The following is a 16,551-nucleotide window of genomic DNA, read 5'->3' on the forward strand; positions in this document are numbered from 1 at the left end:
AGAGAGAGAGAGAGAGAGAGAGAGAGAAACATAGATGTGAAAGAGAAACATGGATTGGTTGCCTTCCAGACTGGCCCCCATTGGAGATTGAACCTGAAACCCTTTGGTGTGCAGAACAATGCTACATACAACCAACTAGGCACAAGCTACTAACTTTCATGTAAGTTTCATACCAATGCAAATGTGACAATATTTTGACTACAGGGTCAGCTAACCTTGCAGTCAGATCAGATGCCAGAATCTCCTATTAAGTAGGGGGATACAGAACCAAATGAGCACTAGATTCATTTTGGGGTGCCACCCCAAAAGTTACTGGGCTCTCAAGATTCGTATATCTAATTCCAACATGGGCAGATGTACCTGTATAATATTTCTAATAAAACACATGTTTGGTCATTACTCACTTCACCAATACAACAATTATTTCTAACATCTCATGCTAATTAACAGACTGCCTCCTTTAGTGATTCTCAAATTAAATGCTCACAGAATCCACTAGGAATCTTGTTAAAGTGCAAACTGATTCATTATGTCTGGATTGAAGGTCTGAGACACTACATTCTACCAAGCTTGTAGGTGATGCCTCCGTTAGGTCTCTGGGCCACACTCGGAATAGTAGGGGCCAGCACAGATTTAAAGGGTGATGTTGAAGTGCCTGTTTGAGGCTGCTCTGAGTGTGCACTCCTGGTTATTAGAATGTATACTTAAATAGGGCACATCAAATGCTAAACAATTATTTTGGTGTAAAATTAATTTTTTCATCCATGTACATATCACACAGCTGATGTATTTTAAAGTACAGACAATATAAAATAGTCTGTCCAAACAGAATGGGCACAAACAAGTAACATGTCACTTTGGCAGAGAGAGAAAAGGGAAGAGAGAATGAGTCGAGTGCCACTACTCTGTGTAAATTTTTATGAAGGCAGTGCCCACTTGGCTCTACTTTCTCAGAAACCTGAGAATTTCCAATACAGAACAGTCATTAGTCATCTGCCAGCCCAATTCCCTCAGACCTGTGAGAGCTAAACATCAGGCTGTGTTTGTTTGCTTTTCTCCCCAATGGGGAAAGATATGCCCATTGGCTGACATTTTACAATGAGCTTTATTTATTAACGGCTCGTGCCTCAAAGCAATGTTGCTACCCATTGCTGTTGGAACTACATATGAATTGACAATGTTAGCATCCATCAAAATTAAATACAATGGGTTCCCTTGATATCAATATGCATTGTTTATACCACTTCCATCTAATTATATTAGACAAGTTATTCCAGCCAACTGAAGATTAATATATACACTAGTACAATATAATCTCACAGGATATTATTGCTTTTTCTTGTTAATAAGATATATTCACATATATTTTCTGCCATTAGGCATGGAAAGGTAAACAAATGCATATCTTTGATAGCAATGTTGTGCGGTGATATTATCCTGAATGCAGTTCTACTGGTCTCAGGTTAGTTATTTCCAAAATACTAGTAACTCAAGGCTTTGACTCTGATGCCAAATACTTTGAAAACTTTGCATTTGGAATTATTGGCCACTTCATTCCCATATCTGATTTAACCAGTAGCATGATTGAGACAATTACTTAGATTGAATTATTTTTTGTTTAATTTATATTTATTAATTTGACAGAGAGAGACATAGATTTGTTGTTCCACTTATTTATGCATTCATTGGTTGCTTCTTGTATATGCCCTGATGGGGATCAAACCCACAACTTGGAGTATCAGGATGATGCTCTAACCAACTGAACTACCCAACCAGGGCCTTAGATTTCATTCTAACTTTTCAAAAACTTAAGCTGAGCACTAAAAACTGAGACCAAAAAAATGAATACTTAGGAACTCATAATATGAAAAAAGAGACAAATATGAATAAGTAAAACTTGAGCATTGTAAAGTGCTGTTATGAGGTTGCACCAAGAGCTGTCTGAGGAATAATGCAGGGTTAGGAAACCAACTGTCTGGCTAGATCAGGAAACCTTCAGAGATGACTCTATTTGCTGAGTCTTGGGGGAAGAATAAGGGGAATGCAGAAAGTTGAGAGAAAGGAGAACATTCTTGAGAGAAAGAAAACCCGTGAACAAGAAAGGCACAAAATTATAAATGTCCTAGTGTATTCAGAATTTGTCAAGATTGTGTTAGTGGCAGGAGTTGAAGCTGAAAAGGCAAACATTGCCACAAAATAAAGAACTTAATGTGCCACGTTAAGGCATCTGGACTTGATCCAGAAGGCAGTATTTATCTAAAGTAAGTTTTAAAGGAGGAAAGTTATAATGGGAAGTGTGATTTTGAGAACGGCAACTCTCTGGTAACCTGGATACTCAGAGGGAATGTAAACTGAAGATAAAGAGATCAAGTAGGGCAAATACGATGGCTTGAGCAAGACAACACGAGGCTGAATCAATTCAGTGATAATGGACACAGATACTGGGAGGCAGTCATATTTGTGAGTACTTGGATATGGGGCTGAGGAACAGCCCTCCTTGCATTTATAAAATGTAAGATATAGTTCTGATTGTTTGATTAAGCCCTAATGCTTGACTTGAAGTCTAATCGTTAAGATCTGGAAACATTCCAAGTGCCCATCATTAGATGAATTGATAAAAAAAGCTGTGGTACCTTTACACAATGGAATACTATGCAGCTGTAAAAAGGGGTATCTTACCCTTTGATCCAGAATGGAAGAACCTGGAGAGTTCTTATGCTAAGTGAAATAAGACAGTCAGAAAAAGAAAAGTATCACATTATCTCACTTATATATAGAATCTAATGAACAAAATAAACTGACAAAGAAAATAGATCCAGAGACATGGAAGCATGCAACAGACTGAGGATTCTCAGAAGGAAGGGGTTAAAGGGAAGAGATCAACCAAAGAACATAAATGTATATATGCATAACCCATGGACACAGACAAAGTACAGGGTTTTTTATGGATGGTCTCTCCTATTACCCTCTGCTCAATTTATTATGCAGCCATCATAGGCCCCAGGATGCTTTGGGACCTGTGGCAGCTTTGAATAAATTCCAGTATAAATCATGATAATGGCTTTCCTACATTGCTGTTTATTCGGATGCTCTAAAGAGTTGCATTTCCATTTTATTGATCCTATGAAAATATTTCAGACAATCACATGTAAAAATGTTTCTTCCTAATTCCTCATTTACTGAATTGAATATTCACACAGTGTGCAAAGAGCCAAAGGTAAACCTCAGACATATTGGGAACAAGTTGTTTCCCAGTAGATTCCATCAGGGAGGAAGGATTTCTGGGCTCACTGAGGAGTAGCCCACTGCTAATCCCTTCTAGCATTCTAGATAAAGCAATCTGGCTTCATTGGCCTCAACTGCCATCTCTTACTCATGCCATATCCTGATGACTTCATAGCTAAGCGGATCTTGATTCCAGCCCTTGAGCAAAGGATCTTGCCATGTCACTGCCAAGTTTTGTCTATGCCCCTACCTCTAAAGTGGTTGCCATCTGCTCAAAGGTCAGGCATCAATTGTGAAAATCAGGATGAACATAATGCTGGCCATTACCTGACTCATACTGGACAAATTTAGAGATAATAGCTTAATCCAAACACCTAGAAGGAAGAAAAATGAGACCTCTTAGGATTGGTGAGAGCAAATTAAGTAAAACTTTGGGATTTAGGCAGTCACATCAACCTCTTTTATGAAATTTCATTGCTCCTTATGGAGACTATACCTTGCATGTTATTTTGATAACGGTTTTCAGCTGAAAGGAGTAATGATTCAGCAAGCTCCAGACTCTCAGCATACTAAGTGGCATGTGATAAAGTGGTATTAGAGAAGCAGCACTCGGTATTCCAATTTGCAGTTAGGACTAGGGTAGTGGATTGGCTGTGGAGGTCATTCAGCCTTATATCCAGTCCGGGCATGCTTTCGGACCAACACTATGACTTTGGGATTGCCATCATTATCACATGGCTGTGCCAGAATGGTTGTCAAGGAAGGACAGATGAGTTTAAATCATCCCAGACTTTCCCATTGTCTCAGTCTTCTGGGACAAGGGAAAGAAAATACTATGAAGGGGAATTTCAAGGGAAGTTGGCCCTTTTAGGCCACCACTAATGAAAAAGTATTAAATCTTAGTAAATGGGGATCCCCAGGCATTGATCCACGTCCTACTCTTTTCTCTGAAAAAAAGGAGGTAAAATTATTTGCCCAAACTAGACCCAGCATGTCTGCTCATCTCCTACAGCCATTCGTTAACATGATCATCTCCATACACTTTTTAAGGGCTATAGACATTTCCATTAAAAGTTTATCATAGACAAAAACCAGGCCCCTAAAGTCCCCAGAGATATCCAAGGGGGCTTGGCACTACAGATCCTCACCTATTTCACCTCTAGCATCCCACAAAAACTGGACCTGAGTTCGGATGGCTTGTATGTGGTACACGTCCATCATTCCCCCTGCAACACCCACAACCAGTGTTGCTACTCAGTACCACACATCTGCTCTCAGAGCCTTTCTCCAGACAGCACTTCGTCTTTTCCCCTGTCCTAAGGTCCCAAAACAAAATAAAGGTCTGAGAGCGCGATTAATTCAACATACTGTTCCCTGTTTGAGCGATGGCTATCTAGGCTACTTCGGGAGTTCCCCTGACTCTACTAAGACCAGTGGCTATAAGAATTAATGCAATTTCTAAATGGAACCTAAGTAAGGTTCCAAAAGTGGTATAGGCACTTGTCAGTATCAATTTCATATGTACCAAGCAGGATTTGATTAGTCGCCACCTCAAAGTCAAGTACGACTTTATTATCCCTCTGTTGAGGGTCACAGAAGACAGGGTAGTGAGTGTGGAGGCCTTGCATTTCATGCTTGTTGGGTGAAGTGTGCTAAGAAACCAGGTAAAGAAAAAAAGATACTTACCCATGGGTGAGGGCCAGGGCACCCTGACTCCCACTGGCTCCAACAACGCACTCTTCCTCTCCTCTCATATTCAGCTCACTAGGGCTTTTGTGTCTGCTTTCAAAATGGCCCTCAAATTCATCCCTCTCTTGTATACTGCCTGATAAGCTTCCTAAGAGACTATGTTAACCTTTTGTTTGGCTGCTCCTAGCTCCAGTTTACATCACACTCTGCTGCCAGTCCATCCTTCCAGAAGCATGCTCGAAACCACTGACATGTGTCACCTTTCAATCTGCATGCAAATTCTCATCTGGCATATAAGGTCTCTGACTTCTGCCCTTAACCTCTCAACTCTGTTTTCTGCTCTCACCCAAGTTCTGTCCAAAATCATGCACTTCCCCTGTACACAGTGCATCCTTGGGACTCTCCCTCTCTTACTCCCTTACCTGGAAAGTGCTCCCCTCTTTCTTCCTTTTGGATTTCCAAATAGTATGCTTGGATCCAGTCAAATTCTGTCTCGACCATGCAGTATTTCCTGATCCTCTGTCCTGGGTCTGCTCATACTTTCTTCTGTGCTCTTTTAGCAACCAGACTACATTTTTCATCTAGTGTTGATTACACTCTCCTTTATTTTAATGTTCACTAGCTTGTGAACTCAGAGAATGTAAACTTGTTATCTGGTGCAACTTTGCATATATAAGAGCCTGAGGCATGATGCAAATAACAATAAATATGAAATGATTCAACCTGCTGTTCCGGCTCTTTTACATTTTACCACCTGGGCGTTTATTTACAGAGTTCTTATGTTGTGATGGATAAGGGTTCAGCCTTTGGGCCCTGGCCAGTTTGTTGTATATTGTCCCATATACCAAGTGTTTGCTGGTTCGATTCCAAGTCAGGTCAGATGCCCAAGTTGTGGCCTGATTCCCAGGAGTGGGCATGCAGGAGGCAGCTGATCATTGATGTTCCACTCTCACATCAATGTTTCTCTCTCTTCCTCTCCATTCCTCTCTAAAAGTCAATTTAAAAATCTTTTTTTAAAAGTAGAGTTCAGACTTTGAGATCCAAACTATTTGGATTTGAATCTTGGCTCTATCCCCTAACATCTGAGTGATCTAGGGCAAGTTACTTCATGGGGATTGTTAATAGGGAGCTCACACAGTCACCACAAGAATTTAACGAGTTGATGTGAGTAAAGCATTTAGAACAGTGCCTGGTACATAGTAAACATTCAATAAAAATTAGCAAATTCATTTAGCTGATCCTCAAGTCTGTGATCCTTAAAGAACAAAGGACAGGGTAGCATGTTGTGCAGAGGTTTTATTTACAATGAGCCAGGAAGAGAAAGGTTCTGGAGCAGAGCAGCCTAGCAGATTCTGCAATCCAGGAAGACATGATGAGGTGTCCACTAAGGCAGAAAGGAGCAGGCAGGTCTAGAGTCCCAGATGGGCAGGAATCAGAGACCAGGAGGTCAGATTCTGTGAGAGCAGTGCTATGAACAGCATGGAAAATGCCTAGTCCCAGAGATGGCTTGCCATCTCTCCAACTGTAGCACTCCAATTTATTTCCACAGGAAGACGTTAACATTCAGGGTTGAAACTGGGAGGCAACTGGAGAGAAGAGACACCAGAGGACTGTACGCAGAGGCACAGAATGGATATGATGGTCCGCAGAAGGATCAAGCTATTTACACAAATATAAACGGTGACATTCAGTTGCCCACAGTTACTGCTGGGCAAAAGGGCCTTAGAGCTGTCCCATCTGACATTGAAAATGTGATTCTGGGAACCGCCAATAATAATGAAGGCAGAAATGTCAAACTTTGCAAAACGCCTAGCTTGAGTAACAGAGAAGTGGTTGTTGATTGGTTACTTGATTAATAATGGGTGCTCTTTACTTTGGATGCTCATTTTTCTGTCTTGGATGAAAGCATTAGTGTTTTAGACATTTTGATGACTGGGTTTTAGCACAGCTGTTCTCATCCCAGTTTAGTTGTAATTGATAAAAATAGTTGGACTCATCTCTCAGGCTATTTTGGAATATTTTAGTAATAAAACACTTAAATGTCATGGACAAAACCATAATGCAGTCATTTTTATTACTGGCATCTATTAATTAAAATATTGCATAACAATAAAAATTAAATTGGCCTTAAAACTACAAGTATATTAAGGTCTATACCCTTCCATTGTACTTCTTTTAAAGTTGGTGATTAGAACAAAGAGTTAATGTAATAATATTGGATTAATTCTCCAACTTTTAAGGATCTAAAGCCATGTAAAATTTAGAATAAAACAACAGGACTAGACCTATAGAATCCAGAACTCTATAATATACAGTCACCATGTGCTGTTCACAGGGGTATGCTGAATATGTTCTCCATATTCAGGTATTTTATAAACAGTGTTGACTTATATCTTAATGTTCAATAGTCTTTAAATGCCAACAGCATTATAATTTTTGGATTTTTTTAAATGCCTGAGCAAGTGTCTACAATAATCATATAATCTAAAGAATTTTTATAGGGTAAAACTACTTATGGAAGTAGTATGCATAGCGGTGTTAGCAATTTCAAATGTATGTAACATGCACCTGTGCATATACAGCCTCAGTGATGTGTGTATGCCATTTGCAGGATAGCATCTGCAGTCCAGTTTAATGTCAATTTGATAAATGACATTTTAGTTGACCAAGCAAATATAGTGCAAATATTTGACTTGTTTTTGAAAATGTAAATTTGTGTAAAATATTTGAAGGAATTATTTAAGGTATAAAAACGATGTTCTCAACTTGCAAAGAAGCCTACAGATTTTTCTTTTCAGTGTGAACTTTTTTTCTTCATTCTTCCCAATACAAAAGTGTTTCAAAAAATAAGTTTGATTTTTTTTGTAAGGTAATATATTTGGGGATTCCAATTCCCTGTTAAACAATCATGACCTTTTTCTCTTACCTTTTTATATATAAGTAAGTAATACTTCATTTGGTTAGTGATTATTAAGATGTGCCCAGCCGGTGTGGCTCATTGGTTGAACGTGGAGTTATGAACCAGGAGGTCACAGTTCAATTCCAGGTCAGGACACATGCCCAGATTGTGGTCTCAATGCCCAATAGAGGCCATACAGGATGCAGCTAATCAATAATTCTCATCATTGATGTTTCTCTTTCCCTCTCCCTTCCTCTTGGAAATCAACAAAAATATTTTTTTTTAAATAGAAAGATGTGCTAGAATGTAGATGCCTTGTCCAGCTCTCTGAAACAAAATTAAAAACTTAGAGTAATTTTTAAAAAACTGTTTGATACATAAACCTTCCAGCTCCCAGCCCTTTCCTGTCCCTCTGGTCTCCACCCACTTGCTTACTCTTTTTTTTCCTCTTTCCCTCTGTCTGCTTTCAAGTTATGGCCTCACCTATCCATGTTATATAGTGTTAGCAACTAACTACGTCTGTAGTGAAGGAGTATTAGAGTGATCCAGTCTTAGGCATTAATAGTCTGAGACAGAAAAATGTGTCACATAATGTTGAAGAATAGTGCTAAGCACTTTGACAAATACTAAAGTGGCATGAGTCAAGATACGGTCCAGCTCTCATTCTGGTTTGAGAGAAAGTACTAATGTACTTGCAATAGTATTACTAATACATGATAATGTGTTTAAAAACAATTTATGTGTACTGAGCTGTAAGTGCTTCAAGGATTCAAAATAAAAGTGGTCCAGTAATGACTGCAGTGATCAAAGAAGGTTGCTTTGAATGAGTTGAGTGGCCCCTAAAGATGGATATGACTTGGCTAAGCAGAGGGAACAGAGGTGATCGCATGAGGCACAGGAGGAAAAAAAATATGCAAAGAGAAATAAATGAACACAGTACATTTATGTGAAGACAAGGTTGCCTGGAGTGAGCAGTACAGGTTTTAAGGCCAGACAGCTCTGTGCTGAGGAGAGCTCTGAAGAGCAAAAGGAAGAATTGAAGCACATAGGGTGGAGAATAAGGAACCACTGTGTGGAATCTTACTTATTTTCTTTGTCATATAAAAAATGAGAAATTTGAAAAGCATAAGAAGAGTCTCACCCACTAGAATTTCAGGAAATTTGAACTTCTTTGAACAAAGCAATCTCCTTGGCTAATTACATTAGCAGTTTATAGTCACAGACAGCTTCGCCTTTAGGGCTTCACCATGTGCTAACACTATATAACATGGATAGGTGAGGTCATAACTTGAAAGGGACAGAAAATGTGAAAGGAGTTTTAGGGATAAAATAGGCAGGTTTAGGGAGTTTTAGGAAGAAAGAGGGTCCATGGGGGAGGAGTGCATAGGTGAGGGCTTGGAGCTGCCAGAAGGCATACATCCATAGAGAGAGAGAGAGAAGAAAAAAAAAGAGGGTGCCACAGGATAAGAGGAGAGGAAGGCATCCATTCACAGAAGATAGGAAAAGCCACAAGGTATGGGGAGAAAGAGGAAAACAGATTTTCACAGAGGATAGAGAATTCTACCACTTGAAGGGGGAGAGAAAGAGGAGGGCACCATGTGGGTTTGGGCTCTGAAGCTGCTATAGTGACCAATAAGAAGGGAGCATCAAGAGACAAATAACTGCAGCCTTTATAAAACTTAGCAAAAAAGAGCTTGGTGTGTTACCCCCTTGGAATCCCCTCCCTACGTGGTAGTCTGTATTTGCTTCCAATAAATTTCCATCTTTTCATCTACCACCTTTTATCCATGGCTTCATTCTTGGAATCCATCTGGACAAAAGCCCGGGAAAGAAATCACCCTTGCATCCTGCTCAGGAAAACAACCCGACTCAAAATCAGCTGGCTTTTCAAGATCAGGAAAACAGATCAAGAGGTTAGATCTACAACTTCCTTATTTCCAAGACTTGAGCTTCTACTGCTAGGTCAGATCTGTCCTGAGTACTCTCTTAACATTCAAAGGTTATTGTAATGTCTCTTACAACACTCTCACAACCTATTTTGTTTATCAGATTTTTCTATAAATTTATTATAGTTAAATAAACATTACTCTCTTGATTCTAGTTGTTGAGTTCATTCATTCCTAGTGTTGATAAACTCTGTCTTCCAAAACCACAGACCTGAGGGCCAGATGCTGGTCCTTGGTGAATTTTCCAGGCAAAGGCTCCCTTGGAAAGTCTCTTGTCAGCTAAACACCTGGTATAGTGGAATAGACTGTCCATAGCTATAGTTATCAAGACATTGTCACAAGGCTTGGTTAAACAGGCTGTATGGTGATAATATGTTGGATGAGACTTCCTTAAACCACTCTGGGAAGCAACCAAGTCTTAATAAAAGCCCAGAAGATACAGCTCTACTCCATCTAAAACCATTAAACTGATTATTGACTACCTCAGTTCAAATTGATTGGAATCATGATTTGACTGAGGGTTCCTAACCCATTGGTTTTTGTCACAAGATAGTAATAAATTAATAATGGTATTTACTCCAGTGGTAGGCAGTCTTCACTATTATTGACACTCCCATCAAACACCCAGAAACTCCTGATTCTTTTGTTTGTTTTTTCAGTTACAGTTTACATTCAATATTATTCTGTATTATTTTCAGATATACAGCATAGTACTTTACAGAGTGGTCCCCCTAATATTACAAGTACCCACTTGGCCCCATACAGAGTTATTACAATATTATTGATTATATTCTCCAGGCTGTACTTTACATCCCTGTGACTATTCTGTAACTACCAATTTGTGCTTCTTAACCCCTTCACTTTTTCACCCAGTCCCCCAACACCCCTCCCCTCTCTCAACCCTCCATCTACCTCACCAGATTCTTGAATTCTAAGTGATCTTCACCCTTCACCCTGCATTTTATATGCTTTCTTTACATCCCCAATGCAAAAAAAAGCAAAGAAAACCCACAAATGATTTTTTGTCATTTACATAATTATTTAAACTAAAATTGCAGTGTCTTTTCTTCTTCTTTTTGTGCTCCCATTTTATCAGACAAAAAGTCTCCACTCCCCATAGGGCAGAAGCAAACTGATCGTGTCCTAGGAGAATTAACATCTTACAGAAAGATTCCTAAGACTTAGCCTTGAATTGCTGAAGACTTGGAGTGTTCTGTGAAATCCTGACATAGACAGGGGGACGATTTGGGGTAGGCATTGTGCCTTTGCCTCTACTGCTGCTTAATCTTGGTTCAGTGATAGGTCTGCAATGGCTGAATTGACATTCCAAACATATCACAAAGCCAAATGCTGGCTTCAAGATGCTAAACACTGAGACATGGAAGCATGGAATAGAGTGTGGAATCTTGGAGGGAAGGTGGGGGAGCGTGGGTGGATGGGAGGTAATCAACAAAAGACCTTGTATGCATATATGCATAACCCGTGGACACAGACAAGAGGGTGCTGAAGGCCTGGGGTGGGGTCAATGGAGGAAAAAGGGAACATGTGTAATACTTTCAACAATAATCATTTTTTTAAATGATGCCAAACACGGAGGTATGCATGCCTCTGCGAGCTAAGATACAGCTTATTTTCTTGGGAGTGTTATTTTTCACTTTAAAACAGATCCAGCAAAGGTGTCTTATTTTTCCTTGGCTAAGGTTGGAATGCAAGATCCAGAGGGGAGTTCTCTTGGAAGAGCCAGGGGCAAGATCCGGTGTCTCACATTTGGTGAGAGTCTTGAACCCACCTTCCCACCTTCCACATCCCCCTTTGGAAAGAAGGGGAGGGGAGATGGAGCTCCTCTCATAGGTTAAAAAAAGAAAAAGGTTTCAGCCACTGAGAGGATCAGAGCCAAGGCTTGACAAGGAGACGCAAGGGCGCCGGGACGTTGGGGTCAGCGCTGGTACAGCTGAATGATGCCAGCCCTGTGCAGGTCTTCCCACAGCGTTGCCTCAAGACACAGATCATGGTTCATATAAAATTTCAGTGGCATCTTTTCTCGGTCAAAATAGTGGTTAGAAAACTTCTGGTAGTTTTTTGTGATAAATCCATAGGCACTAACCTGATCACAGGTATGCAAAGCTGTCAGCAGCATGAGGGCCCCAGTACTAGGCATGTATATGCCTTTGGCATCTATGTGAATAAGGCTGGAATTCAAAAACCTCTCCTTCAGGTAGTGGATGAAGTTGGGATGTAGTAACTTAAATTTACCTGCAGGAGCATTTGGTCCAAAATAGGCCTCAGGCCTGTCCCCTTTGTCCCGACCCTCAGGGACAGGCACACCCAAAAGGGCGGATCGCAGCATCAGGTAGTCGCGGATGTCGGCAGGGATGAAGATGTAGCGCAAGTCTGGTCCCCGCGGCACGGAGCGGAAGCCCAGGTGCCTGTAGTTGTAGAGGGAGTTCTTCATGGTGTTCACCGTGAAGCCGTAGAAGGAGGTCTTGGTGCCCACGTCCTTCTCGAAGCCTGTGATCACAGCACCATTGAGTCTGAAGACATAGTCGTGGGCGTCGATGCGCCGGCCCTGGCGGGAGCCCCTCAGGATGCCTCCGTTGGCCACCACCGCGCAGCGAAGGCACCGCGGCTCCCGGGACCCGGGGAACAGCTGCGCGCTCTCGGAGCCGTTCAGGAGGCGCAGCGTGGAGGCCATGGCCTCCCGGGAGAGGCCGCGCCAGCTGTAGGGTCCCCGGAGCTGGATCAGGGCGTCCCAGAGCTGCGGGGTGAGAAGGCCACCCCACAGCAGCACGGGGATGGACAGGTTGAAGAGCCGCTGGAAGCGCGGGCGCCCCTGCAGGGCCGCGGCCAGGGGGCGCGGGCAGGCCTCCGGCCTCCCTGGCCACGAACTCCAAACTGCGGGCCAGGCTCCGGAGAACCAGCCCAGGAGGAGCCCGGCGCAGGCGGCCAGCAGGAGCAGCAGCCAGAGCCTCCGGGGGCACCTGCGGCCCATCCTGCGGCGCCAGGCAGAGGCCGGTCCCCACCTGGCCAGACTCAGCCCAGCGTCTACCCTCCGTCACAATCCCAGTCTGTAGAACGAGTCCAGCAGGGAGAACTTCCCCCTTCGGACAGCGGAGAAAACAAGCTCAGAGACCTTAATGCTCGCCCAGTGTCAGGAGTTGGTTAATTCTTCCATCAGACCACGTCTCTCCCTGGGATCCGAATTAATTTTCCTTTCCTAAAGCTAGGTACTCGGGGTGCAGAATAGCCTGTTTACTGGGAAAGTAACGCACGCGATTATTCTATAACAATAATAATAAATAATAATAATAATATTAATAATTTCTAAGCCTTACCTACATGTTACTATCTACGCCAGAACATTTGCTAATGTTGCTTTTCTTCTCTATGGCCGGTTGACTTTGCTACTCCCCATTGTTGTTTATGAAACTCAGATTTTCAAAAAGAAATGGAAATGTTTGGACTCCTTTGTATTTCTGATTAAGTTTATTCCATATAAAAAGGCGGCTGGCTTGCACCTTATTTAGAAAATGTACATATATGGGAAGAGGTAATATCCGACCGTCTCCCACTTTAATAAATTATCCAGATTAACAATTCAAAAATATTTCCCATATCTTATGTGCCTTATGTAACACTCTAAATCACTTCTGTGAGTCTTTGAGGGACTTAAACATGAGGAATAATTTTAATTTACTTTTTCTGTTGTTGAGTCTATTGTTCATCTCAGCTGTTGAGAAAACAAAAGAACAGTAGATGAATATCTCCATCTAGAGCCTGTTCTGGAGAAATGTGATTGCTGAAAAGCAGTCATTCTGTATTCGGATGGAGGGCTGTAATGCAACAACTCATCACTGTGTCAGGGAAAGCATCAAGGATGTGACTAACCTGTTTGGAATGGACACTGTGATATCCCCCAGGACGCTGGTTTAGTTTCTATTCATGTGTCCTAAGATTGCTGGGCACAAAGTAATTCAGAGCTTTATAGTGCAAATGAACCAAATGGAGCCCTAACGTGTCTCTGCCTGATGCCATCCCAGCATAGGCAGTAAATGAATAATTTGGAGTCTGTGAGGTAAATTCCATCATAAAAATAAGCAAAGGGTGTATTGGAAAGAAAAGAAGTGGCGCTTACGCCAGACTTAGCCGTTCCAAGAGAGTCTCCTGAATACGCCCATATAGGAATTAAACATAAAAGGGTATTTTTAGAATGTTAGAATGTCTAAATGTAACTTTAAACATAACAGTGATGCTATGCTTCTTGCTTTAAATAGGGTGGAACCAATAGACACCTCAATTTCTTTTCCTCCAAAAAGAAATGTGTATGTCAAAATGATCCTGTTGTTAATATTGAGACTTTGGCTAAGAAAACAAAAAAGATTCTGCCTGAAAGAAAGAAATAAAATCTACATTGGACTTGAAAAAAAAAAGGGTATTTTTATTTTTATGATAATTTTATTTAATTTGCCTTTGTGTGCATATTTTATTTCAGTTATAAACTGAACATACACCCTCATTCCATCTCTTACTGCATCTTACTTTTAGTTCCCCATTTGTTATTCCTTCCCCTTGGCTTATGACTCATTCTCAGTTTTACTTTTACTTATTTGATTTGTCAGTCTTTTTGGACATTGTTCACTACTCCCGCCTACCAGAAATTCTCTCTTCCGGTGGTCCCCACAGCACTAAACTGTAACAGGTGCTGTCAATGTTTCCTCCATAGCTCTTAAGCACTTAGCATTCCCATGCAGGATAGCCCAGACTTACTACCACCAGCACCAGATACTTTTGTCCGAGGGTTCTCTGACCACTGGAACCCATCAATGCACATGTGACAGGCCAGTAGTGTCAGGGAATTAACAACCCCCAAGAACCACCCCTCACCAATGACTAACAGCAGTTGCTATACGGATACTTCAGCCCCTGTACAAGACAATTTTACAGCACATATCTGTACTGGAGCTCCGAGTTCCACAGTAAAGTTGAGCTTCAGTTGCTCACAACTGTGCATTGCTCCATAAAGCAACCAACCTTTACTGGGTTTCTTCTCTTCCCTGACTCACCTCTTCACTAATCTACTGCTACTTCCTAGGATCATTCCAGATAAATTCCCTGCACTCAAACCTTGTCTTGGGGTTTTAACAAAGACAAAATTTTGGAATTCAAACAAAGACAAAATTTTAATTCTCAAATTGCTTCTCTGAATATTTCTTTTCAGTAGTATTTCCTGTCACTGGGCCTCTTTAAATAATGGGGATTCTCAAGGTTCCATTCTTTGGTAGAATTCATCCAACATTTCTGTTTTCATTTACCATCTGTAGATTGGCTTTCAAATTCATTTCTCTAGCTCTGGTAGAACTTTCAAAAACCTAACTTCACTTGTCTGTTTCTGTTTCATACAAAATTGTGAACTCTTTCAGGACTTGCATATTGTTTTTTATATCTTTATTTCCAAACTTTAAAATAGTATTTGACATGCCATATATATTGAGTAAATTATATCTGAGTTGATTAGGAGATGAAAGTATAGAAGGTATGTCTATTTCATACAGGCCAGTAGTAGTATCATTCTGTGCCTATATAGTAACAAAACAAAATCTGCTGGGTCAATTCATATAAAAATATATCTAAATTTGTAAATTAGAAAAAAAAATCTACCTTGTTGTAGCATGATAGCCCAAATAGCCAGCTGACTGACTGAACTTTTCATATTCTAACAGAATCTATTGATTCACTGCTGGCAATAGCTATTTGTTTAATGCCAACAAAGTATTTCATGTATAAGAACCAAGGTTGTGTGCAAGAAATTAGGCACATTTTTGCTATGAATCCTTTTAAAAACCATCTCCTAGCCCAGTCAGTATGGCTCAGTGACTGAGTGTTGATATATGAACCAAGAGGTCACAGTTCTATTCATGGTCTGGGCACATGCCCAGTTGCAGCCTTGGTCCCCGATGGGAGGCATGCAGGAGGCAGCCGATTAATTATTTTCTCTCATCAGTGATGTTTCTATCTCTCTCCCTCTCCCTTACTCTCTGAAATCAATAAAAATATATTGTATTTTTTAACAAGATTCATCCTCTACTATAGCAGAATGTCCATATTAATTGCAGTTTAAGTTGATTACCTATTACAAAGGTGAAAACACTGAGATCCAGAGATATGAAGCACTTTTTCTAGACCATAGCAGAAGTGGCAAGCTGAGGCCAAGACATCACACTCATGGTTTATATCCAGACATCCCCCCACCCCATTTGTATATTGTGTCAAAGAAATATTTAATGCAACTGCTTAAAGTTATGGGGCAAAATTTGTTAGAATTAGAAAAAAAAATCAGACCTGGAAGAGAATCTAATGATTATTAAATACAACTCTTTTTCCTATTAAATATATCCACTCTGTAATATCTAAAAAGTACTTTTTAGTTTTCAGTATAACATGCAAAAGTTTGGGATCATCATTTCTGTTTTTATAAGAAGAAGAAAAAAAGCTGAGCAAACTGAAAATCCACAGCTCCTCTTAAATCCATCAGAGAACTGAAGTGACAGAGCAAACCACTGACCTGAAAAGTGGAGAGACAGGCGAATACAGATAATCACAGCTTACCAGAAGCAGGAGCTGCTGCTGGAGCCTGTTAGGAACACTTAAATAGTGATTAAATAATTGCTGAAGATGAAGCACTGTCTAGCTTGAGAGATAAAAACTCCTGGGGACCCAACCATAAGTTTACCCACCAAGAGCTCCACTGAGTTCTCACTCTAAAGATCAGAGAAAAATCCATTCATGTTTCTGACA

The 16,551-nt window shown here is 40.7% G+C and overlaps 1 protein-coding gene across 1 annotated transcript; it reads right to left on the minus strand.

The window, feature by feature from the left end:
• Positions 1-11,695: 11,695 nt before the first annotated feature.
• Positions 11,696-12,748, minus strand: LOC307111664 (alpha-N-acetylgalactosaminide alpha-2,6-sialyltransferase 2-like; the record flags this gene model as incomplete). The annotated part of the gene is made up of 1 exon (XM_079791645.1): positions 11,696-12,748. The coding sequence occupies one exon, from the start codon at positions 12,746-12,748 to the stop codon at positions 11,696-11,698; it is 1,053 nt and encodes a 350-aa protein (XP_079647771.1).
• Between the last annotated feature and the right edge of the window lie 3,803 nt (positions 12,749-16,551).

The sequence above is a fragment of the Cnephaeus nilssonii genome, assembly GCF_951640355.1.
Source record: "Cnephaeus nilssonii genome assembly, chromosome: 15".
NCBI lineage: Eukaryota > Metazoa > Chordata > Mammalia > Chiroptera > Vespertilionidae > Cnephaeus > Cnephaeus nilssonii.